At 39.4% G+C, this 24,438-nt stretch overlaps 2 protein-coding genes across 9 annotated transcripts in view; one reads left to right on the top strand and one right to left on the bottom strand.

Annotated features, from left to right (window-relative positions):
- The window catches only part of LOC115688889 (uncharacterized), a 51,385-nt gene extending 35,860 nt beyond the window's left edge, over positions 1 to 15,525 (bottom strand). For 2 of the 6 annotated variants that reach the window (XM_056315471.1, XM_056315472.1), the window contains exons 1-13: positions 15,056 to 15,525; positions 14,854 to 14,947; positions 14,302 to 14,345; positions 14,093 to 14,173; positions 13,104 to 13,165; positions 11,143 to 11,332; positions 9,330 to 9,398; positions 9,147 to 9,226; positions 8,114 to 8,263; positions 6,521 to 6,584; positions 4,201 to 4,302; positions 3,821 to 4,003; positions 3,448 to 3,575 (exon numbers count right to left, since the gene is read on the bottom strand). In XM_056315471.1, the coding sequence (XP_056171446.1) occupies positions 3,448 to 3,575; positions 3,821 to 4,003; positions 4,201 to 4,302; positions 6,521 to 6,584; positions 8,114 to 8,263; positions 9,147 to 9,226; positions 9,330 to 9,398; positions 11,143 to 11,332; positions 13,104 to 13,165; positions 14,093 to 14,173; positions 14,302 to 14,345; positions 14,854 to 14,947; positions 15,056 to 15,343 (1,535 nt within the window). In that variant the 5' untranslated portion in view covers positions 15,344 to 15,525. Of the gene's footprint in view, positions 1 to 3,447; positions 3,576 to 3,820; positions 4,004 to 4,200; positions 4,303 to 6,520; positions 6,585 to 8,113; positions 8,264 to 9,146; positions 9,227 to 9,325; positions 9,402 to 11,142; positions 11,333 to 13,103; positions 13,166 to 14,092; positions 14,174 to 14,301; positions 14,346 to 14,853; positions 14,948 to 15,055 lie in introns of those variants that run through there. The other 4 variants (XM_056315473.1, XM_056315474.1, XM_056315475.1 and 1 more) reach the window with 4 other exon arrangements.
- Positions 15,526 to 17,352: 1,827 nt separating this feature from the next.
- On the top strand, positions 17,353 to 23,686 carry LOC115688900 (2-dehydro-3-deoxyphosphooctonate aldolase 1). 3 transcript variants are annotated; one of them, XM_056315663.1, is made up of 16 exons: positions 17,353 to 17,548; positions 17,585 to 17,701; positions 17,945 to 18,012; positions 18,106 to 18,203; positions 18,469 to 18,565; positions 18,826 to 18,891; positions 19,575 to 19,634; positions 19,733 to 19,807; positions 19,999 to 20,083; positions 20,524 to 20,582; positions 20,901 to 20,945; positions 21,613 to 21,711; positions 22,189 to 22,236; positions 22,383 to 22,430; positions 23,201 to 23,281; positions 23,356 to 23,686. In XM_056315663.1, exons 3-15 carry the CDS (start codon positions 17,977 to 17,979, stop codon positions 23,255 to 23,257), a joined length of 873 nt encoding a protein of 290 aa, XP_056171638.1. In that variant the 5' UTR covers positions 17,353 to 17,548; positions 17,585 to 17,701; positions 17,945 to 17,976; the 3' UTR covers positions 23,258 to 23,281; positions 23,356 to 23,686. The 3 variants fall into 3 exon arrangements, with proteins under 3 accessions (XP_056171638.1, XP_056171637.1, XP_056171636.1); XM_056315662.1 differs by having other exon boundaries at positions 23,201 to 23,282; positions 23,417 to 23,686; XM_056315661.1 differs by having other exon boundaries at positions 23,201 to 23,686.
- The last annotated feature ends 752 nt before the right edge of the window (positions 23,687 to 24,438 follow it).

Raw genomic sequence — 24,438 nt, 5'->3', positions numbered from 1 at the left:
GATGTCTTTCATCTACCTCTCGCCCGGGTCATTGATTCAGTGCTACCGATCATATGACTGGATCTTCGTGTATCTTTTCTCGTCTTTCACGAGTCTTCGTCTAGTGTTACATTAGCGATGGCTCTCTGTCCACGTAAAAGGGATAGGCACGTACCACCGACATCCTCCATATCTTTATCCTCTGTCATGTACCTCCCAAATTTTCCATTTAACCTTATGTCCGTTGGTCATCTTACCAAAGAATATAATCGTTTCTATAACCTTCTATCCCGATTCCCGTGTTTTTCAGATTTGAAGACGAAGAAGACGATTGGTAAAGGACATATGTCGGGGGGACTATATGTGTTTGGTAATGCTACCGGTAGCTTGTTCAGCAGCTTCTCCACATCAAGTTCACATCGTCGCGGGACATCCTCTTTAGCAAGTTTGAAGAAAATTGATTCTCGGTTTCATTCTTTATCTAGTTTTGAGTGTGAGTCGTGTCAGTTTGGAAAATTGCATCGTATTAGTTATAGTCCAAGAGTCAATAAACAAGCTTCTCGGCCGTTTTCTTTAGTTCATTATGATGTTTGGGGTCCATGTCCTACTACTTCAAAGTTGGGTTTCAAGTACTTCGTGACTTTGTAGATGACTATTCAAGAGCCACTTGGCTATATCTAATGAAAAGTCGTTCTGAATTATTCTCTAATTTTTGTGCGTTTGTTAATGAAGTACATACTCAATTTTCTCGCTTCCTGTTTGCATTCTTAGAAGTGATAATGCCAAGGAGTATTTTTCTAGAACATTCTCGAATTCATGTCCCAACTGGGCATTCTTCATCAATCTTCTTGTTCGGATACACCACAACAAAACGGTGTAGCCGAAAGGAAGAACCGTCACTTGTTAGAAATTACTCGTTGTTTGATGTTTGAAATGAAGGTAGATAAATCCTTTTGGGCTGATGCTTTATGACAAGCATGTTATCTTATCAATCGCATGCCGCCCTCTCGTTCTTAAGGGTGCCATTCCTCACTCTCTTCTTTTTCCTTCCGACCTTTTGTTTCATTTGCCACCTCGTATATTTGGTTGTGTTTGTTATATTCGTGACCATCGTCCAAGACTTTCCAAACTTGATCCTCGATCCCTTAAATGCATTTTTGTTGGGTATTCTCGTACACAGAAAGGTTACCGTTGTTATTGTCCTTCTTTGCATAAGTACTTCACCACCGCAGATGTTTCCTTTTCGAGTCTACTGTCTATTTTGATAATTCGATGGAGACTCCTACAAGGGATGATGATTCCTTAACATATGTTATTATGGAATCAACACCCACTTGACTCTCCAGCTTATTCCTCCACCGTCCAAGTATGTTTATAGTCGACGTCCTCGTCAGCATGTGGAGCCCCCTGCAGATGTACCTCAGCCTATCTCATCTACTTCGTCTTCTCAACCTGAGGTAAGTCGGTCACATACTGATCTCGATATTCCTATTGCTCATCGCAAAGGAGTTCGTAGTTGTACCAAACACCCTATTGCCCAGTTTGTCTCATATTCTGGTTTATCTGCTTCTTGTCGAGCTAGTCTAATGACCATTGATAATCATCCTATTCCTAAAACTGTTGCTGAAGCATTATCTAGTCCAGGCTGGAGGGCAGCTATGGAAGAGGAATTACAGGCACTGGACAAAAATCAGACTTGGGATCTTGTTCCTTTGCCTGCAGGGAAAACAGCCATTGGATGTAAGTGGGTATATACTGTTAAAGTTAACCCTGATGGTTCTCTTGCTCGTCTCAAAGCTAGACTGGTTGCTAAAGGGTATGCACAGGCTTATGGGGTTGATTATGGTGATACTTTTTCTCCGGTGGCTAAGATGACCTCCGTTCGTCTTTTGTTTTCTTTGGCTGCGTCTACTTGTTGGCCTCTATTTCAGCTCGATGTAAAGAATGCCTTTCTTCATGGAGATTTACAGGAAGAGGTGTATATAGAGCAACCACCAGGGTTTGTTGCTCAGGGGGAGTCTGGTCATGTTTGTCGCTTAAACAAATCTTTATATGGCTTGAAACAGTCTCCCAGAGCCTGGTTTGGGAAGTTTACTGAGGTGGTACTCCAGTTTGGGTTGTGTAGATGTACTGGAGATTATTCTATGTTTTATCGAGTTTCTGGAGCTGGTCGGATATTCCTTGTAGTTTATGTGGATGATATTGTCATAACTGGAGATGATTCTACAGGGATTAAAGAGTTGAAAAGGTATTTGCAAATAAAGTTTCATACAAAGGATTTGGGTCTTCTTAGATATTTTCCGGTATCAAGTAGCACTAGCGAAGAAAGGTATTTATATCTCACAACGAAAATATGTTCTCGGATTTGCTTACGAGACAGGTATGCTAGGTGCTACACCACTGGATACACCAATGGAAGTGAGCTCTAAATTGACAGCAGAAGATGGTGAGCTGTTGGATGATCCGCAGAGGTATCGAAGACTTGTTGGAAAGCTAAATTATCTGACTATCACTCGACCTGATGTTTCTTTTCCAAAGAGTGTTGTGAGTCGCTTTATGTCTTCTCCCCGCACCTCACATTGGGCTGCCGTAATCAAAATTTTGAGATACTTGAAGAAAGCTCCTGGTCGTGGTCTCATTTATCGGGATCATGGTCACGTATGGTGGAAGCCTTCTCGGATGCTGATTAGGAGGATCTCCTATAGATGGGAGGTCTACATCGTGGTATTGTACCTTTGTAGGAGGAAACCTAGTATCTTGGAAGAGTAAGAAGCAAAGTGTTGTGGCTAGATCAAGTGCGTAATCGAATACGAGCTATGGCTCAAGCTACCTGTGAGCTAGTTTGATGCGTCAATTATTAGTTGAACTTGGATTTGAAGACCCGCACCAATGGAGTTGTGGTGTGATAATCGAAAGCAGTGTCCATATTGCCTCAAATCCAGCTTTTCCATGAGCGTACCAAGCATATCGAAGTTGATTGCCACTTTGTCCGTGAGAAACTTCAAGCTAGAGTTATTTCTACTAGTCATGTTAGGACTGGTGAACAACTAGCGATATTTTTACCAAATCTCTAGGGGAAGTAGGATTGAGTATATTTGTAACAATGTCGGGCATGCTTGATATCCATGCTCCAGCTTGAGGGGGAGTGTTAAAGGGTATAATGGTCTTTGGGATTTTGATGTGTATATATACCGTATTTTCTTATCAATAAAATATACATCATTATTCTACTTACAATTACATTATACATGCTTCTAACTCCATTGATCTCCTTTATTCTCCCACTTTGAAACCCATCCCCCCCCCCCCAACCTATTGTGGCAAATATATAAAGAGCTTAACAATTGTGGCAAATATATAAAGAGCTTGTCAAAGAAGTAAATACAGCCTAAATAGTCGGTACAATCAACCTGTCTGCCATACATTTGGATGACCAATAATAAAACATATCAACAATAGAAACCTTACATGCTTCGGAGTGTTGCAGAAATTCGATGAATTAAGAACTTGACTTCACATCTACACATGTTATCACTTGCAATAGTGTCCCCATTGCTTAATGATGGAGGATGGAATTCTGTGGCTTCATATATATCCTGCAGAAGTGTCAAAGAGTTTCAAAGGCGATAGATATTATGACAATTTGGAGTAATAGTTGTCGCTAAAAAGGTAGTCGTTACACCTTTTGATAATTTGACACTGGCAGAATAAAGGAATATCAAATTATTTGCAGTTTAACTCATTCAAAGATCTTTGTTTATGATCTTACTTTTCAAACTTCAAGGACTAGTGTTTCTCAATTGAATGGAAGCAGAAATATAATTGCTCATGAGAAAGTTACCTTTATAACTTCATCTGAAACGACACCAGAAAACTGACCAGAGTCGTCTGTACCTCCAGCACCAAGCATACCACGAGACAGCCAATTTAACCATCCACGCGACCTGCCTGATGACCGCTCATCATTCCGTGACTTCTCAAGACTCGGTTCCACAAAGTTATTGGTAGACTCACATAAAAGCTCCTAGAAACATAATAACTAGATTAAAGACCTAACAATTTATTTGCTTGACAGTCACATGAACAAAAAAACTGTAAGTCTAATTTACCATCAGAAAACTAAACCAATCACTATAACACACACAGCAATCATCGCTATTATTAAGTACTATTCAAAAACAAATAAATGAAGCAAATTGTGACACAAAACCTCTATCATACCTGGAGTTCACGTTCAGCAACTGAGCGATAACTTAAAATATCTTCTATATCAGATGCTCTTTCCATTTGCTCCAACTCTTGAAGAATTTGTTCATCAACTGACTGATAAAATCAGACTCCAAAATGAGGAATTAATTCGAAAAGAGACCTATTCAAGACTTGCTAGTGGCACAACATATATTATAAATTAAGAATGTGTGAGTTAACCGCTTCTATATTCCTCTAACACTCTCCTTTCTCATTATATGGTCCAAGTAGGAGGTTTTGAAGTCAAATCTCCAGGCCTCACATTTCCTACAGATTACAACTTCATTTTCCGTGCTCCAAATTCAGGACACATCTCAACCTAACAAGAAGGGTAACCAATAATATATTAAATTAAGGTCCATCTAGCAGTTTAAGAAACTTTAGAAGAATCCACAATGATTTACAGTGTTCTACATTAGGGATTTCAAAGAAGGGCTGGAACAGGTACCTCCATATAGCTTAAACTAGATAAGGAGTCATGTATCATCACTTAACAACAAAATCACAACTACGATTTTCTCTAAGAATAAAAAAAAGTAAATTGAACATCTGTCAACAAAATAACTTGATGGAAAACATCTAAGAAGACAGGATGAGGTAAATTAGCTATGCAAAAATGAACCTGCGCATAGGTATTCAGGATTGGCCCCTAATTTACATAACTCTTTAGGTGACAAAACAAGGTCCAAGAGGCTTCAGTATCTTTTTATGGTGAAAGAAATTTCTAGCAGGTGCAAGACAGCATTGTGCTTATCCTCCAACTAAGAGTTGTCTAATTAGTGTATGGCTATCTTATGTCCTTAATGGAGTCATATTAAGGTAGGTAGAAATTCACAAGATGATAAAACATATTTTCCAGCTTTGATAAGAAATGACACAAGGAAATTGTAGACAGATTGTATATGGTCCATAAAAAGGATGCCAAAGAGAACAAAAATCTTTATTGGGAAATTTCTGAAGTGAATTTCACATATATCATCAAACCCATCTATCTTTATGAATCTCATCCAGTATTAGTTTCTCTAAAGATCTACAACACAATGGGATAGATGAGTTCTCATCCCTTCACTTAGCTATATGTGTCACCGATTGAATTGATGAAAAGCAGAAAGCCCCACAAAACTGATTCGAGACCAACAAAGCAAACGGCGCAAAAAACACAATTTCAATGTAATGGCACCTAGCAAATGCCAAATTTCCAAATTTAATGGAAATGGTACTTAGTACGTCTAACACATCAAGCTATGTTCCTCTACTGGTCTGTTTCCTATCATTGTTCCCCCACCAAGTGCGGTAGCCAAGACACTTGAGAACATTGAGAGGCGATTTCAGAGGGTGGAGGTAGTAAAGAAGATTACCATTTCAGCCTTGTTTAGTGGGGAACAAGTAAACTCCCTATGAGGCGATTTCAGAGGGAGGAGGTAGTCAAGAAGATTACCATTTCAGCCTTGTTTAATGGGGAATAAGTAAACTCCCTATTCTGAAGATAGTTTGGCTATAAATTTTTTATCGCATTCCAACAAGGCTTTGTGCAGCAAATGGGGTAGGAGATAAATGCATGGAAGAGAACAAACAAAAGAGAAAAAATTCATGTCCCAGAGACAATGCAGATCTTTGGCCAGTGTGGAGAGAGAGGAACCCGAGAGCAATTTTGAGGGTTTGGATAATGATTTCGTGAATGCTAAGGACTTGTATCTCTTTAACTAACTTTTTCTTTAATCGCCAGCCTAGATAAATAGCACTCTACTATGAATTGTTCATAACCTTCACACATCAAGTATATTGAAATTTCATTTGTCCTTCTCAGCACCATGAAAGAAGTCAAATCACAATCAGACAACAAAAACAAGCTTTTATGAACAACTTAACTTGATAGAATGAAAAACGTCCGTATACCTCAAAAGATGCAGATATATAATTACCATACGTAGTCGCCTCATGTTCACTCAACTAATATTTTGAAACAGATAACCGCTTGCTTAAGTCATTGAACAAAAAAAATTCCAACTAAATCAATGTATAAGCAAAGCAAGAGCATAACGAACAAGAAAATGTCAATTTCCAGAATCATATGAAGTATGGACCTCAAACATCCAAATAACCACCTAGCATCTCAAGAGAAACAAGAGAAATTTCAGGCATCACAAGCCAAAAATGCTCCACAACCAGCTATAGACCCTTATTCAACACACAAAAGATGAAAATCCTAAACAGAATCCAGAGGCAGTAACAAAGGAGAAACGTTACAAAGGAATATAAAAATACAATGTTCATTGATGTTGAGGAAGACCACCTGCTCTTGCCGAAGAAAAACTAGTTTCTTTTTGTACAAGCTAACATATTCCCGACGATTGCTTCTGCAACGGAGTAAAATTTGGCATTATTTGGCATGTTTGAAAATTGCTACGCAGATCGATGATGACCATTGAAAAAGATGCCCTTTAGTTGCAGCAATCATTATTCAAAGCCAATTTAAAAATTTTCAGATCCTCAGCCCTCTCTGTCAAATAACACATGAAAGAAGAAACCCCTAGCATTCACGCTGAAGCAGTCAACTATTAGCATAATCATGGTGAAGCACCAACATCAGCTTTTGAGATTTGGGAGAGCAAATACTCTCCAGATCCAAAGGGATTTCGATCTTACATGTAGTTGACTTTGACCATATCAAAAACACACTTTGAGATCATCTTGCCTACTCAAGAAGATGCTACAGAAGTAGGAAATGCTCAAGAAAGGCAAGCCATGGAGTATCAATCAAGTTCCTGCTTAGGTATGTGCAAGTTATCTGATGATAGAGGATGGCCTTTTGTCTTAGCACAAAGACTGATGCCACCATCATAATGAAAAAACAAAGGCTTTCAGATTCTTTAGCCAAATGTTTCCTTAACAGCACCTTTTTCCCAAAAAGAAAATGTACAAACAGACAAACTTACAGATGCATGTGCATGTACCCTGGTATGCATCCGTTGCTTGAAGTGAGAAGGAAAACATAAAAGCTCGCCATCGTATTTATCAATCTTACAGAAGAGAGAAGAATAACATATTTTCCTATGCTTAATTTTGACAAATAGAATTTTGTTGTCAACTGTAAGATAAGATATTGTGATGCCAGTAAAGATCAACTTCTCAAGAAGATGAGTTGAATACACAAAAAAAAACCTTAAAATTAAGGACAACGCTTCAAGATAGGGAAAAACCAAAATACTAGATAAAGATAAACATTCTAAAAGCAAGAAAAAGAAAAGATAAAAAAGAATAGTATAAGATGAATTGACATCCATGTAAGCAAAGCAGTTATCGAGGCAAATGGCCACATTTCCAAGACTTTAACTGGAAAAGAGATAGGCTACCCAATTTGCTCATAAGACTTTCTATTTTCTACATGTTTTGTCAAATATATATAAAAAAATCTCTCATTGAATATCTTTTGTAACCACAACAAGCCAATTGCTTTGAGAAGCTACTGCTTAGGGCAAATATGAGAAGAAAACGATTGACAAATTATCTTGTACCATGAGAGAGAGAAAGAGACAGAGACAGAGACAGAGACAGAGAGCACATCAAGTGCAAGTTGCAATGTCAGTATATGAGCATGTGAGAATGGTCTTCCATTAATAAGCAGGTTATTAAACACGTCCCTTGATTCCATTGTATAAGCCCAGTATCTCTGTGCATCATCCTGAGCTTATAGCAATTAACTCCCTCTCCATTAGAACAATTTCAAAATATGGCCAGATTTCAACCAGCATGCGCAGTTTAAAACAAAACATATCAGAACAACAGTTCTCTAAATATCTACTCTTACCCAATTAGAGCACCAAAGGGCTACAAGCCAGCAAAACCACAATGCAAAAGACATTGAATATCAAATACTGAAACTCACATTCGCTGACCAAAGTGTCTCCATGAAGTCCTCCTTAATTTCTTTCGAACATCTGACAGGACAGATTCTTGTGCATAGTGCCACCACAGTTTCTGCCAGTTTTTGAGCTTTCTTGACAATGGACTGGACCATGGACGGTAACGTCCATACCTACATTTATAAATATCAAAATTTGAGCAGAAAAAGGATTTGCTTGCATTTGATAAGTCAGTAAGAATTATTTATCACTGAAAAAAATTCATCAACCGCAAAGTACCATCAATACCATATGTCATTACAAGATCGGGCAGGATATATTCCCAATCTAATTTAGCAATAAAGAAAATATGAAACTTTAATGAAACAACCAATTGGGAAGAAGGATTCATAAAGAGTGAGACAATCAATTAAGAAATTGACAATCCCTCCATCATCATGTTTGACATATAGCATTTTGTCACGGCACCACAGTAGATGGACTTTTTCAATCTTCCGTAGTTATAACCTGTCTCAAGAACCATTTATATTCAAAAACTTTCTCAGAATCTAACTATGGGAATTGGCTGTCCTGAACCCTCAATGAGATTGGAGAATAAACAATCAACTATCCTCAACATGCTAGCCACATAGTTTTCTTTCTTTGCCAAAGAACACAACAATAAATAACTGAGTAGAGATTCTAGAGCTCCGGTCTGCCAACTACTAGATACTCAACAAACATGTTCACTGGCCTTAGTATTAGCAAAGTAACCTTAGACAGGACAGGGCATAAGTACTTTACCAGAAGCATGACCATTACCATCTGAAGTGGTTATCATCTATCTCACAGCAAACAACTAGCCATTGTGGATTAATATACTCCACAAATCAGGACAATGAACAAAATCATGAAACTGCACTACATGACTAGAAAATTCAATAGGTAAGCACAAAAAGCAACACCAAGCAAAGTTGTGAACTGACAAAGATGAAACGTTCACATAATACTATAAAAGCATCTGAATCAAAGGAACAAGATAAAATATAAGAAACTAGCATTAATGTTCAAACATACTGTTCTCTTAGTTGACATATAGTCAAGTTGTCCAACAACATCAAGATCTGTCGAAGCTGAAAATCGTCAAGACATATTACCTAATACAAGTGGAGAGAACACAAAAGCATCAAGTATGCCATCTACGATTAATACAATCATCTAAAAGATCACATGCTAAAGATTTTTAGAGCACAAACCAACCAAGCTGGTTATTTCAGCCCAGACAGACCATTGTGGAGTGTCTATATCAAGCTTCCCAGATCGATTGACCTATAATGGAAATAACTACATCAGTCAGATGAAAATACAAATAGAATTATTTTGGCCAAAAGAAGAATACATTCAGGGTTTTATCGGTATCACTTCCACACCTTCAAAAACAAACAAAAAATTGGGGCAACAAAATCTCTGAAATTCACATTGGATCAATGCTATGATACCACCAGTGAATAGTAGAAACCAATATTAACAACATGAAGTGCATATTTAAGACAGATCAAACCAGAAGCAGCACATGCATGATTGACTAAGTTTAATTTTGCAAGCAAACATAAGAAGGCCCCCTAAATGAAGACATATACAGGAACTATATACAGGAACTCAGCATACATCTAAGTGGGAGCTAATAATTAATAATTGTTAAATGGCGAAACTCCAACGCAAAAAACCTCCAGTGGAAATAGACAAATACACTATTTTGTCTAATTGTGAAATATCACAGGAAGCATGACGAACCAGCCTTAGTGGCACCTTTCCTGGTAGGCAACGCTTTAATCACTGCTATGAGAAGGCATCTAGGATTACAACAAGGACCATTTTTGCCTAACCGAATTGTTCAAACCAACTATTTAGTCAATAGAACCTTGAAGCGAACTGAAAAACAACCCTCCATTCCCAACCAGCTTTCCCACTCTTTTGAGATTGGATTTCCTTTGTTTACAACCGTCATATTTGCAACACTTTCAAAGACATTTAACTACCCATCCCCAAAAGAAAAACTTCTCTTTTCCCTTCATTCCTCTGTGCCCTTTAAGAAAATTTTAGGGATCCCCAGAGAAACTGTTCAACAATATACGCAACTGAGTCTAGAGTATAGAGTTCCAGACAAAAAAAAAAAAGGATCTGACAGATCATTGTAAAATGGAATTGATGCTCTCTTCGTTCAGCTTGCATATACCATGTCTGATTATATTCAAATCCCTCCCGGGTTGTTCAACTAGCCATTCAAACCGTTTTCAATTCTAAATGGAAAGGAAAAGTACTCATGATCTTTGCTCTTCAGGGAAACGACACCAATCCCTTTGAGAAGAAATGAGCTTTGATAACTAATCTGTGAAGAAACTGAGTACCCCTTTAGGAATAATCTACAAAAAAGCTTCAGGAGACCCTCACTACAAAAGAACCAGCACCTCTGACACAGCTGATCAAATGATGAATACATCTACCAATCTACCACCCTATAAATCACCATGTACTTCATGAAAACAATGCCACATTAATGACAAGCATCACGTTGAAAAATATTGTTCTTAACGATAGCCACTGGATCCCATGGTAAGTACAAAAGGATCTGTAAAAGGAAAAGAAAGAGCATAACAATGACAACAAAAGAAGATAGTTGAGACCATATTAATAACATTGCGTAAGATGAGTTGCATCGCAAATTGATTATTGAGGTCAAATATTAAATTCGTACTTATATCCTTATCCAAGATGCACACATGAACAAGATTCTTTTTACTTTGAAAAACATGCATAACTATCAGAAACTGGGATACCATTTTCATGCTGCACATGGTTTAGAAAATCAATTATTTCAAGAATGGTTAAAAAAGTCAGGCCAATGATGAAAGAAAAACTGTGTGCATTAACAGCTGGCGGGTCCTTTAGGTCATTCAATGCCACATTTATTAGCATCAAGAAAGACCAAATTTGTGCATAAATGACGGGCTCGACATGAAAATACTCCTGTGTCTAGAGAAAGAAGGATAGGCAAGATAATAACAACTCATACCGAAAGTGACACTGACACATTCAGTGGTGCTAGAATAGGGTGAAACTGATTGCTTTCACAATTAGCATTGCCCAGGCATTGATTGTCTCCAGCATTGTCCCTGATCGTCAAACTCGAAGCTCCATTGGAGGAGTTGCAGTAGATTTCTAAACCCACGATCTCTACAACTTTGTGGACTTGACCTTTTGTGCTAGGCAAAGGAGAAAAGAGAACTTCAGGTTTCTCACTAAGACAAAAATCAATCAAACGTGCACCATAAAGCTGTAAAAGAAAGTAAGAGAAAGAAGTAAATAGGCACGTAAATATCCTAACTTCTAAGCACAGAGTTCCAAAGCAGATCATCAAATAATGGGACTTCTATTTGTTGAATACAGTCAGTTTGGCTCTTCTCACATCTCAGGGGGGAAAATGTGCACGCCTCACTGTATTGACCAGCAATGCACATGTTTCAGACATCTCACCCAATTAGAAGGGTTGCAGAAGAATGGTAAGATTATGGGCTCATTTCATTAGCAGGATTATGGAAGAGTGGTAATGATTATGCGGCGGACATTTAAATATAGTGTAACTGAAGCAAAAGGTCAAAAGCCAAAACTAAAGCCAAAAGCCTCGGTAATGCCAAGATAGGCCCTCTATAGTTCCTTGACTGACAGAAAAAACGCATAGAAATATCATCATAAAGCCTTGCATTTCATGAAGCTTAAGCTCCCAGGCATTGTATGTTGCAACTTGCCACTGAAAAGCAATTCCTCTATAACTCACCAGCAACTAAACCATATCTAACTCCAAGGTCAAAGAAAAAGAATATTGATACCTGGGAGAGGAATTCAATAATATGCCTAACTACAGATCAATACTGTGCCAGCTGGACTTGCACTACCTATAGAGTACCTCCCCAGAGAAACACTTTGCAAATTTAACACATTTAGTCAGTTCTGGATTATAAGGAAAACTTCTTTGCATTGTAGATGAGATCATACAAAAGGTATACATAACTTAATGATCGAAAGCATTATACAGTTGTAAGTTATCCACAACAATGCCTGTGATTTGCTCAAAGATGGAAAAGCAAGTTTACTGGACTACCTTAATGTAAGGTTTGAGAGGGAGAGGAGAAAATAAAAGAAAAAAATTGGGTGAAATGTATGTCGAAGAGAAGAGTACTACTTTCTTCCCCATTTTTTGAAGCATGATAATGAAAGTTAAGATAGAGTAACTTGTTTCAAATGGAGAAAAATTTTGATAGATGAAATTCCTCTTATTACCCTAAATGGAAAGTTACAACCTATTTCAAGGGAAAAAAAATCTGTTCAATTTCTACTCTTTCACTCCATCTTTAAATGATTGCTAAAATGCTGAACCTACAAAATTATTTTTTTCTTTTGATTTTCATTCAATTCATTTTGTATATATTTCCCGAACAAGGAAATATTAAAAAACTTCCATATTTTTCCCGTCTCCTATTCCTCCCCTCCCGCTCTTCCAAACATTTCTTAATTCCCCAATTCCATCCTGAGTTGATGCTAATGCTGGCTTTTTTCTCCTTTTTTATAGCCGAATAAGCTAATTGTTTCAACAGAGGACACAAAGGAGATGCCAACATGTATACACGGTTTTTTAAAGTGGACATGAAATATAAGGCTAGTTAATCTAAACTATCTGCAAGAACTCATACATCCAACCTGACATTTTCACTATGCTTTTCGATTAAGTTGTCTCAACCATATGTGAAAACCGCTAAGGGAGTTTCTCTCTTTCAAAATCTCCAAATGCCTTTCTTATGACAAATAGAAGATAAAGAGAGGGATCGAGTTGAATTATGAAGTTTCCTCAGAACAGCACCATGTATCCTGCCAAGCCCAAGATTCACCCTCTACTGACATCACAGATCCAATCAATTCCCATTAAACCATTTGAGAAAAGGAGGATGAGACCTAATCAACAGTTGATATAAATATTACCTAACGGACATCTGCTTCATAATTTTCAAGCTGGATAACCTCAAACCAAAAATCAACTGTGCCTGTGAAATATAAAAAGTTGTCAAGATGGATGTCCGGCCGACTTATAGATACGGCACTAGCAGATACAAAGGAGAAACTGAATCCACATTTCAAGTCGTCACTTATTTAAAAGCGTTATGCCTGTAAGTGCAGGGAATAAATCAAACATAGCAATAATCTAATCAGAAGAAATCTGTAAAGCAAAGGGAATTCCGAAGATGAAAATCATTGCCTAAACAGCAACTTGAAACAAGACCATATGGTTATCAAAATAGCAATGTACAAGAGAACTATAAGACTGAAAGCAAGAATATCTCCTTCTATACGTTAAATTTTTCCAGAGAAATTAAAATCTAAAGACTCCATCACAAATTAGGGACATCATGCCCACAACAACAGGGTGGGAATTATTGTGTTGAATAATAAAGACTCCATCACAAATTAGATACATCATGCCCACAACCACAGGGTGGGTACAAAGGTTCTTTCTCCTTCTTTTGTAATCCAATATTGATACACCAGTGGTACCTCACGCTTTAACAACAAAGAAATATCAATCTGCAAGTAAGCCGCAACTTCCTAGGGGCTGCCAATGAGCAGTTCCCATCTCGTTCCATGGTGTTTTACATCAATACATTCACTATTAATTGGAAAAAAAGAAGATTCTAAATTTCATTAGCCATATAATGCTCTATCTTTCTTCTAATGCGAAACACCTGCTAATTACCATATCCCTGTATCCAGGGTTTTCGACAGATTAAAATACCGTGTGTTGCATTATCTGCGAATAAGACAAAATACTAAAAGAGCTCCAATCAACAAGGAGAAATGCTAGGCCCCGGGGTGCACATCAATATGGTAGACGTTAATATGCAATGAAATGCATAAGAATTATTCATATGGCATAAAATGCAGTATGATGGACACAGTAAAAGAGTAGAACTTACGGAAGAACTCTGCAAGTTGTTCTGATTAGCTTGGTATAGAATATGGACATTTCTAATGGAGACTTGAATGCTGTCAAGTATCTGTGGTGAAAGAAAAAAAATTATCAACATGTAGCGGATGACACTAAAATTTTCACCCTCAAAGCACCCTTGGAGTTCTTGGAGCCTAATGCATAAGTGGCAAACTAATAATAAAGTCATTAAATTACCTTCGCAGTTATGTAGGAAATAAATGATTGCCCAGCCTGATTATCTGCCATGAACTCCAACACAAATTAGCGCAACAAAAGCATATACACACACATAGGAAATGCAGCTGACACCGTCCCAAAATGAAGCCCAGCAGCAACTTTATTCACACATTCGTAGATATATATACCGACTATGTCCACTTAAATCAGGATAACGATATTATAACATCCATAAACGGGCAAGGCAGATCCACGGTTAGTACTAGAAGTGAAGAGCAGAAGCTAATTCGATGTCTTAGGCCACGAAAATGAAAAATTACACGCGGACCGTATTCAATGAGGGGCAAAGAAATATCTGCCACCTCAACAAACTGTCCTCCCCAGCAATCACTTAAAGGAAGGCTTTGAATGATTCTCCAGTAAACCAACAGCTCTCTGGAAAGTGAGAATACTTATTGGAAAAGAAACCCATATCAAATAACAAGGCAACTCCAATTCTCTGACCCCTCGATACGGAATGCGCTAAGTACAGCACAAGAACAAAGAAAAAGGGAGACAGGCTCAGCTTACCGCTCATGCGTCGTGACAATTTCGCAAGCTCAGCAGCCGCAAGTTTTGCCTTCTTGCCAGCGAATTCTCTTCTTTCAACAGCCTCCGAACTCCACTGCGACCACAACGCGCGCGCCGAAGCGCCACAGAGACACTCAGACAGTTACCGATGACGACTCGACGGCGACACGTACTAGAAAACGCGGGGACTCGGGGGGCTCACCTCCTCGTCGCGGCGGTCGGAGGCGCGAACGAAGACGTCCTCGAGGACGATGATGATGGGGTCCCAGCCGAGCTTCTTCCAGGGGATCCGGATGCTGAGCCGGCCGACGCGGCCCTCCCGGAGGGCGAAGGGGAGGCGGAGGCAATCGAAGGCCTCGAGGATGAGCTCGACGTTCTCGAGGAGGACCTCCTCGTTCCAGAGGGTGATCTTGAGCTGCTCCCGCTGGATGTCCTTCACGTAGCGGCCCAGGTACCCCAGCAGCAGCTGGCGAACCAGCCCTTCGAACATCGTTTCCTCTACCTACCTCTCTCTACTGCGCGCAGAACGGAGAAGAAAAGCTAGGACGAGCTGCTTTCGATGCTAGGATTCTAACCTCGCAATGGCAACGGAGGAGATTCTCCGGCGCCGCCGCAAATCGACGTGCGCGCGCGCATGTACACGGCGGAGAGAGAGAGAGTGAGACGGAGAGATGGAGACGGAGGGGTTAGAGCGGAAGTCGCTTCCTTTCCAAAGAGATGAACCGAGCCGGGCCCCCGTCGGAGCGGATTGCGGATCCAAACCGACCCGGATGGGCCCCCCAGTGTCGAGTCGGGGCTCCGAGAAAAACGGGCCGGCGCCGGATGGAATCGGGCTGGACCGGGCCCAATTTTAGGCCCGCTCATTTTGCCCCTCGAGGGGCTTGTCCAAGGAGCATGTCTGCTCTTCAACCTTTTATTAATACCAATATTAGCCATTTGTCGGGGGTTTTATGGGGAAAAATGTAAATATAAGTAGTCGAAATCATTTGGAATCGTCTATAAATGGGAAAATCAATTATTTGAAAATTCTCTTCATTGGGAATGCGCAGTAGAAGCTCTAATACCTTCATCCCGAGGAGATCATCAAGAGAAAGTTCAAATTTGAGTCCACTAACATATTTAGTTAAATCAATCGCCTTCACTCAAAAGCTAAAACTAATGATACTTTCATCCCGAAGAGATCGCTAAGAGAGAACCTTAATTCAAGTCCATTAATATATCTAGTTAAACCTATATTCATTTAAAAACTTTTTAAATTAATTAGTTATGGATCAACTGTAATGTATTAAGTATCCCATACCACACATATTCTCAAATGTAAGACGTAAAACTTTTCTAACACGACTTAGATGTGCATATGCACAATTTCCTTGGTCCGCACTGCTGAAGTCCTGATACATTTATCTTAAGAGATCATTAAAAACAACCTAAATTCGAGTCCGTCAACATATCTAATTGTATCAACCTTCATTCAATAGCTTAAACTAATAATACTTTCATTCCAAGAATATCACTGAGAAAGAGCCCAAATCCAAATTCATTAACATATCTAGTTAGACCACTGAGTTTTATGGCCCGATTATGATTTATTCGATACCTTCATCCTAGGGGATAGCAGGGCTAATTCTTTCTTAGCATATTCATCAAGCAGAATACCTCATCCTAGGAGATCATCGTGCCCATTCCTTCTTAAGATATTCACCAAGTAAAAGCTTTGATACGTCCATATTAGGATATTGCCAAGGGAGCTTAAGTCTGAACCTGTCAACATATTTAGATAGACAAAAAAAAAACATATTCAGATAGATTCACTTTCACTCAAATGCCTAAACCAATGAGTTCCAAGCAAATTATGATATATTAACTATGACATCACCCCAATTCTCCGATTTTGGACTATTTTAACTCAATTCACATGTGTATTTTGATACTTATATCACTGGCAACGATGTTTAAGCATATAAATAGTAGGAGGTGACCTTTTTTTTTTGTCTGTAAATAGTAGGAGTGACATTGGAACTGGACGGTTTTGGATAATTCCCGTGCAAACCGGTCCAATTACCTGTTCCCTAAATTTGAAATCGATGATTGTTGGTTTGGTTCTCGGTGTGTGAACCGAACCACCCGTACCATAGATTTTTATTGATTAAAGATCAAAAATACTAAATAACGAGACTTTGTACTATGTAACAACACTTACAGTCTTGTGGGGAATAGGAAAAAAAAAAGATATCAACGCCGGTTCTTGGACCCATCTTTGAATCGGACTGGATCGGTCGGTTCTGTCCAATCTACTCCAGGACCAGAACCAAGTGGGCCAGTTCCCGTTTCACAAGCCAAAAATCGACCCTTCTGGTAAGGTTCCTGGTTTCCGACCCTAATAAATAGTATTGCCTTTTCCCATCTTATTAATAAAAACCACATTTTTGAGCAAAACATTATTTTGCGTGAGAAAAAGAACAAAATAAAAGAAAATCTATCCTTCCCTTAAACAAACGAACGGACCCAATATCGATAAATCAAGAACAAAGCGACGATGCCAAGTCCCCCGCAACGGCAAGCTCACTGCTGACTGGCAAGCAGGGGACTCCACTCGACACACGTAAGAAGCTCTCCACTACTGCCCGAAACAGCAGACGTCGACCCTCCGAATCTTCATCGTCCCGTCGCCGTCGCCGTCGCCGTCGCCGTCGCCGTCGCCGTCGCCGTCGCCGTCGCCGTCGCATCGGAGTCCTCGAAGCTCATCTCTCCGATCTCTCTCTCGCCCTCTCTCTCCGTTCCGCCGTTGCGTGTCCGGTCGCCATTTCCTCGCCCCAGCTCCTCGAAGATCCCGCCTGAAGAAGAAGAGGTGATAAACGAACTCGACGTCGATTCTCCGCGCGCAATGTCGGGGCATCCGCGATCCGCATTCGCTCGTATCCTTCCCCCTAATCGAACGAACCGCGTGCAATCGCTTCTCGTCTCGCTCGCCCGCTCGCCTGGTCGAGCGCGAGGATCGAGTCTGCTTTGGTGAAATTTTTTAAGAATGCTGATGATGCTGTCGAGTCCTCGGGAAGCGTGATCTGGCTTTTGTGTTTTTGTCCACTTGCAGTGTCTGTTCCGTTTTGGTGTAATTCGACGGAGATGGATTCGTCGGCGCTTCTGTTCAACCAGCTCAAGGTCCGCCGCGCATCTGTTCTTCTTCTCTTTAACCGATGACCTTAAGGAGCTGTGGTTCGATTGGTAGTTGATATAGCTCGAACTCTTCGACAGGCGGCTGAGCCATTCTTTGTGTTGGCCGGACCGAACGTGATCGAGTCGGAGGAGCATGTTTTGCACATGGCGAAGCACATAACGAGCATAACTGCAAAGTATGTTTTCCCTTTGGGATTGGGTTTTGTGAAAGCCATTGCCTTGGGCGGAAATGGGAACACGGAGGAAGATGCCCGTAGCTTTGTTTTGTTCTCTATTGCTTTCATCATTTGACTTCACAGGACTTCACTTGCTTTCCTGATAAAATTGTAGTCAATGTACTTTTGTTTGGCGAACCGAGCAAAGATGTATGGTTGGCATTGCTCTAATTGTGAATTGATATGGTACTTTTTCGTGTTGAGGCTTTTTCTCGCACTCTTGCAGAGTCGGGTTGCCGCTTGTGTTCAAGTCAAGCTTTGACAAAGCCAACCGGACGTCATCGAAATCATTTCGGGGTCCTGGCATGGCTGAAGGCCTCAAGGTGCTTCCACCCCCCCTTCCTTTTTAATTGTTTTCCATCTGGAATGTATATATCTTCGAATTGCAAGTGCAACAGAAATTGACAATTGGGATAGGGGTACAAAAAGAACATCAAGGATAGTCATAGTTGTGCGGAAAATTGAAATATGAAATTTATCCATTTGATGCACATATGGTCCCTCAATTGTAACATGTTTGATAATTGCGGTTCTTCTCTCAATCTGTATGTTACAAGATTAATGCTATTTTGGTTGCTTACAGATCCTTGAGAAAGTTAAGGCGACTTATGACATTCCTATTGTGACTGATGTACATGAAACAATTCAGGTAATCCTTGTCTTCTTATGTCAGTATGACTTCTCTGTGGGAAGAGTGCAGCCTCTTATCTGTAACAGGCTTGGTCTGATTTTTCCATTTCCTTCATAGTCCATATGGGTTTTCAAGCTGTCCTATTCTGTTAGTTCTTTTTATTTCGCTTTCTTTGAAAATCAACTGATGGTAAGGTCATGCTCTGTTGACGACTATAACCCCATCAAGAATCATTCTCACAAAGATGTGACCTACATTCATTTATTGACCGCTTAAATGATGCTGCCTGTCGCAACAAAAAATTTCTCCAAGTTGATTTAGCTGCAAAGTTCACCAAGTTTATGTATTAATTTACAACTACGATGCTACTTCTCATAAAAAGTGAAAGAATAGAAGAGTAGTTAATTTCAGAAACTTTTCCTTTTATTTCTGCACATTTCCAGCTTCATTTAGTGTTTCTAATTAAATACTTGTTTTGGAATATCATATCGTGTTGTACTTCTGTTTTAGCATTTCCATTTGACAGCTTCCTTGTTCTTATGCCTGTGGTGCAAATTGCTAGCATTGCTGCTGTCTCTTCTTGTCTCTCTGTAATTACAATGTGGCAGGATTGCTGTTTGTGTGAAATACTGCACGAAACTCGTTGAGAATTTTCTGTGCATCAGTATCAACTATCTGTCTTTTTCCTTTGTTTTGTTCAGTGTGAAGCAGTAGGAAGAGTTGCAGATATTATTCAAATCCCAGCATTTTTATGCCGTCAGGTTCTGCGACACAGATGTTGGATATGTAACTCATTTCATCTTGACAATGACAAAGGCTTTTGAAGTCTGAAATCAAGTTACTCTAATCATATTGACAGACAGATCTCCTAGTTGCAGCAGCTAAGACCGGGAAGATTATTAACATTAAGAAAGGCCAATTTTGTGCTTCCTCTGTGAGTGAACTTCCTTTACTTCGAAAGTTTGGATCCTCCAGTAATATTTTCTATTGAAACTTTTTTAATTAGGCTGATTGTTGAGGAAATTTAGGGATCCAGTGCATAGATTTGAAGTGCTTATATGTGCTTGATTGTTTGCTTGACTTGTCAAGTGCAATCCTACCTTGCTAATATTAGCAGATATGCAGGTCATGGCGAACTCTGCCGAAAAGATTAGACTGGCTGGGAATCCGCACGTAATGGTTTGTGAAAGAGGAACTATGTTTGGTTATAGTAAGTGATTCTAGTATTGTAGAATGCTATTGAAAGATTGTCAACTTCATTCAGGGTTTTGAGGACGATAGATGATTTCGATTGCATTTTACTTGTCAAAACTTGAAGCTTCTGATATCCGATAGGGTGGTGCTCTCTACTTCCAGGGACCTTTATAATCTGATTTATGAATTGTGCATCCTACTTGACTTGTGGTCCCTTTATATATTGATACTTAACTAATAGTTGGATAAGCGACCAGCTTTCAATCAAGCTCTGATTAGATGACACCTCATTTATCCCTAGTGGAAAGATTCTGATTTTCTTTTAGGCTTCAGTTGGCTGATTATGTCTTAGTTTACATACTTAAGAGTAACATTGTGATCACAGGAGAGGCAATTTATCTGCAGAGTTATTTTCCTATCCCGTGTGATTGATTCATTTCTTCATTCTGTCTGTAGATGATTTAATTGTGGATCCACGCAATCTCGAGTGGATTAGAGAGGCCAACTGTCCTGTTGTAAGTATACTATAGTTTCTTAGATTGGTGAGTTGCTGCATGCTGTCTGAACTGTCTTGTGCATGCACATGAAATTTTAAGATGATTTTCCTACAAAACTATAACTGAAATTTCTTGTTTAACTAGTATGGTAGGGAAAAAATTTTCGTTTGTTTTCCAGAAACAAACAAAAAGAATTTTGTATTTTGTGATAGCCTTCGCCAATGTCAATGTGCCTGCATGCATCAACAGACATTAATCTGTTGAGGAGTGTCTTCACTGTGCCTGTGAGTTCTTCACTGCTTTGTAGGAAAACTATTTGACCTTATGTTGCCCCAGGTTGCTGATGTCACACATTCACTCCAACAACCTGCTGGGAGAAAGGTACCAACTCCATTCATATAATGTTAACAGGGGATTCTTACTGGCTTAAACTTTTGAGTTTTTCTCATTGAACCTCATGGGAAATGTCTATAAAATAATTGAGATGGGTTGCTATTCGCTTAGCTGATCTTAGTGATATTGTTGTCATTTAGTTTACCTACCATGCTTTGCCGGTCTTGACGAGAACACTATCTATTTCATCATTCAGAATGAAAAACGTGCTTTTATGACCTTATATTGTTAGCTGCACAACCACTTGCAAACAGGAGATGGATGCTTCAAGATGGGAAAGCTTGGTTTTTCCTGTGTTTTTGTCGAATATCTCAGAAATAAAATAAAACTGGTGGCTATGTTACCTTTCATGCTCCCACTACATTTGCTTGTTTCTTCCCTCCTAAGTTTGGTTGTTGAAGTATATTCGACTTCTCTTATATATGGAGAAATAGATAACAACTTTTTATTGTTTTTTGTCTGGTGATTTACACCTTAAGGCTGAACTTGTTAGATTGAGTGTCCTGTTTGCCTCTATTCCTGTAAATGCATGATGTCACCAAAGAGTGTTGTCTGTCCCTAGATCTTCCAGGTAGTTGCTTTTATTTACCCAGTGTAAATCCCTGTCTGTAGTGTCTGCTCATATTTGAAAAGTCGAACCATGTTTTTTCTGTAGTTGGAAGGTGGAGGTGTTGCCAGTGGAGGTCTTCGGGAACTCATACCATGCATTGCAAGAACAGCAGTTGCAGTTGGAGTGGATGGGCTTTTTATGGAGGTATGCTGAGTCCTGATTACTGTTGCATTATTACAATTTTATTTAGATTGTTGGAAATCTCCAGACTGGTGCATGCCCTAATTTTTACTCAGGAATGAAGAGCCTTATTTTCAGGGAGTAGAATAAAGGCATAGGTTGTGATACTACTTAGAGACCAGCATCGGAGTTCATTTGCTCACGTGCATATTTTTTTCTTTGGACACTGGTTTGATTCCTGCACATGTATATGGAAGCATTCTAGGAGTTACTGGCACTATTTCGAACAAAGAGCTGTTGATTTTCCCTCATTTGGAATGTTCTCCCAAGAAAAGCATTCATCTGTCATTTATCAACCCTTTCATCTTAGTTAACCATGGGCTCAACACTATCCTAGATAACTGTGCTCTCAACTATGTATAGCTACAGGCGTCTTTCTTGTATCCCTTCTTCTGAATTCAATTATGTTGGTCTTCTGAGACTCACTTTGGATGTGTTCAGGTGCACAATGATCCTTTAAATGCACCAGTAGATGGTCCAACTCAATGGGTGAGTTCAGTAAATGTCTTTTTGCTGACGATCTACCTTTTTTCAAAGAAAATTTTGCACTTTTTAAAGGTTGTGTGGAATTAATGACCACATATGGCTAAGTTGTGAATTAAACAGTCTAAACTCCTGCTGTTTGATGGTGACAGCCCTTACGCCATCTTGAGGAGCTTCTGGAAGAGCTTGTGGCAATAGCTGTGAGTTTTATCCTTTATATGATGAATCATACTACAATTAAGTGCATGTATCTGTGTGTTTTGCATTGTTACCTTTAATTTTATCATGTTCCGAGGACATCCAAACTTTTTCTAAGTGAGATTACCTTTCAATTGATTATCTTCTGAGGACGCCAGAACTAACTTATACACCAGGCATGATTGACAGAATCCCAGAATGAAATGACATAATGTTATGTATAATAGAGTTTAACCAAAAAAGGCCAAATGATTACATTCCTAATTCTTAATTATGTGAAGGGCTTCTATGCTGTAGATGAAACTGGAAGCTTATGTTTCTCATTTGGCACCATGGAGATAGACTGGAAAGCTCACTTCTGTAGAATAGATGAGAAAACTTATGTCTGCTTTGTGTGATGTGGTTCAAGGAATAGAATATGTGGTAATCTAGAGAAAATGAAGTTTACTTACCAGTCTAAAAACATGGTTGATCCAGAGGAAATTTCCGCTGCTAAAAAACCCAGAAGAAAGGCATTGGCAATTGAAAATGCCAATTTTGTACTTCCACAGATCTTAATGATATTACTGCTTGTGCTGAATGCTGTAAATGATTATAATCTGCAGTAACTGAAAACTGGTTATTGTTTGTTGTAAAAGTTCTGTTATTTGTCCTCAGAAATCATTGATGTAAAATGTAAAATATGAGCTTGCTTAAAATTGCTTTGGATCATCTTATGAGTGGACAACATGGTATTGAATTATGACTGGAGCTTTCTTTTGATCTTTCAAAGAGGGCAAGCAAAGGGAAGCGGCAACTTAAAATTGATCTCGCACCATATCACCTCTAGGAGGACCTCGAGGCTTCTCAAAGGGTATGTCAATCTCAAAGTCTTAACTGTAGAAGTTTTCCTCTTGGGTGTTGATTGAGCACTTTGATGTGATTTAGAATCTCTCAGATAAAACAACAATTCAATAATTGGCATTCCTTTTTCCAAATCCTATGTGGGAAATAGACTTGCGGCTCTTCCTAGATTTTTCTTAACGGCTTAGGTGCCTCGAAGCGATCAAGTAAGTTCAGGTGATCAGGTGGAATGTCCGTTATGGTGGCTCAAATAAATAATCATGCAACGTGATGCTGTTCTTTCGAATTGTCTTCTGGCATTTTCTCCGCCCGGTTAATCACCAATGTTTTGTATCTCCGTGTTATTCCTAAATGTTGTTTTATTGATTGTAATCGTTTTATTATTGATGAGTGAAACCAAAGTTGCTTTGGCTAAGTAGAGAGTTTTGTTGCTGTCACGTGGTCTTTCCAAGCGAACTCGTCCACAGTGCAAAATGGACTGATGAAATTGAAAAGGAAATCTCCAGGATGGACACGCTGATCTATACCTGTGACTGTTTTCTCTGTGATTTGCGTCAGCAGACGTGGTTCTGTACTTTGCTACTGGCTTAGGGAAAACTTAGTTGAGAATTAAGCACAGCCTTATTGAAGTTCGGACGTTGGAGTGTTTGGCACAGCCTAGGAAAATACAAGGAAGAGCTGGGAAGTTTGGTATCTTTTGGTACATTGGTACTGGTAGTTATTATTGCATGAATTGCAGCTTACAAGGCGATGGGAGTATATCGGAACAATGGACGAGCCCCAGTGGACTAACGTCGGCCCATGAACGAAAATGTAGGCCTTGCTTTTCGAGCTCGGGTGAAACCCCGACGTTCGGTGCGAAATGGGTCGCCTAAGTCTACATACAACTGAAAGTAATTCTTACCAAATTAGTTGGACCTGGCTGCTCTGTCCAAACACCCTCCTTGAATAGGAAAGACTCCCAACTGCATTCTGCTCAAATATGGTTAGGGGAGTGGCCACGGAGAACTTGCGGATTGACAACCTGCAAACATTCGATGCAATTACTTTTTTACCTTTGGAGGATCTGGGGTCTGTAGCAAGTCCCCTAAGATTTTACCTCTGTTCTTCCAGTTTCAATCTCTGTTAATGCTTGAAGACCGTTGCACAGTCGAAGATTATAGCGAA

Source organism: Syzygium oleosum, unplaced genomic scaffold (assembly GCF_021117445.2).
Source record: "Syzygium oleosum isolate NSW1041296 unplaced genomic scaffold, Sole_v2.1 Sole_v2.10, whole genome shotgun sequence".
Taxonomy (NCBI): domain Eukaryota; kingdom Viridiplantae; phylum Streptophyta; class Magnoliopsida; order Myrtales; family Myrtaceae; genus Syzygium; species Syzygium oleosum.
Note: the sequence above shows the minus strand (reverse complement) of the source record. Positions and strands in the feature narration are given on the sequence as shown.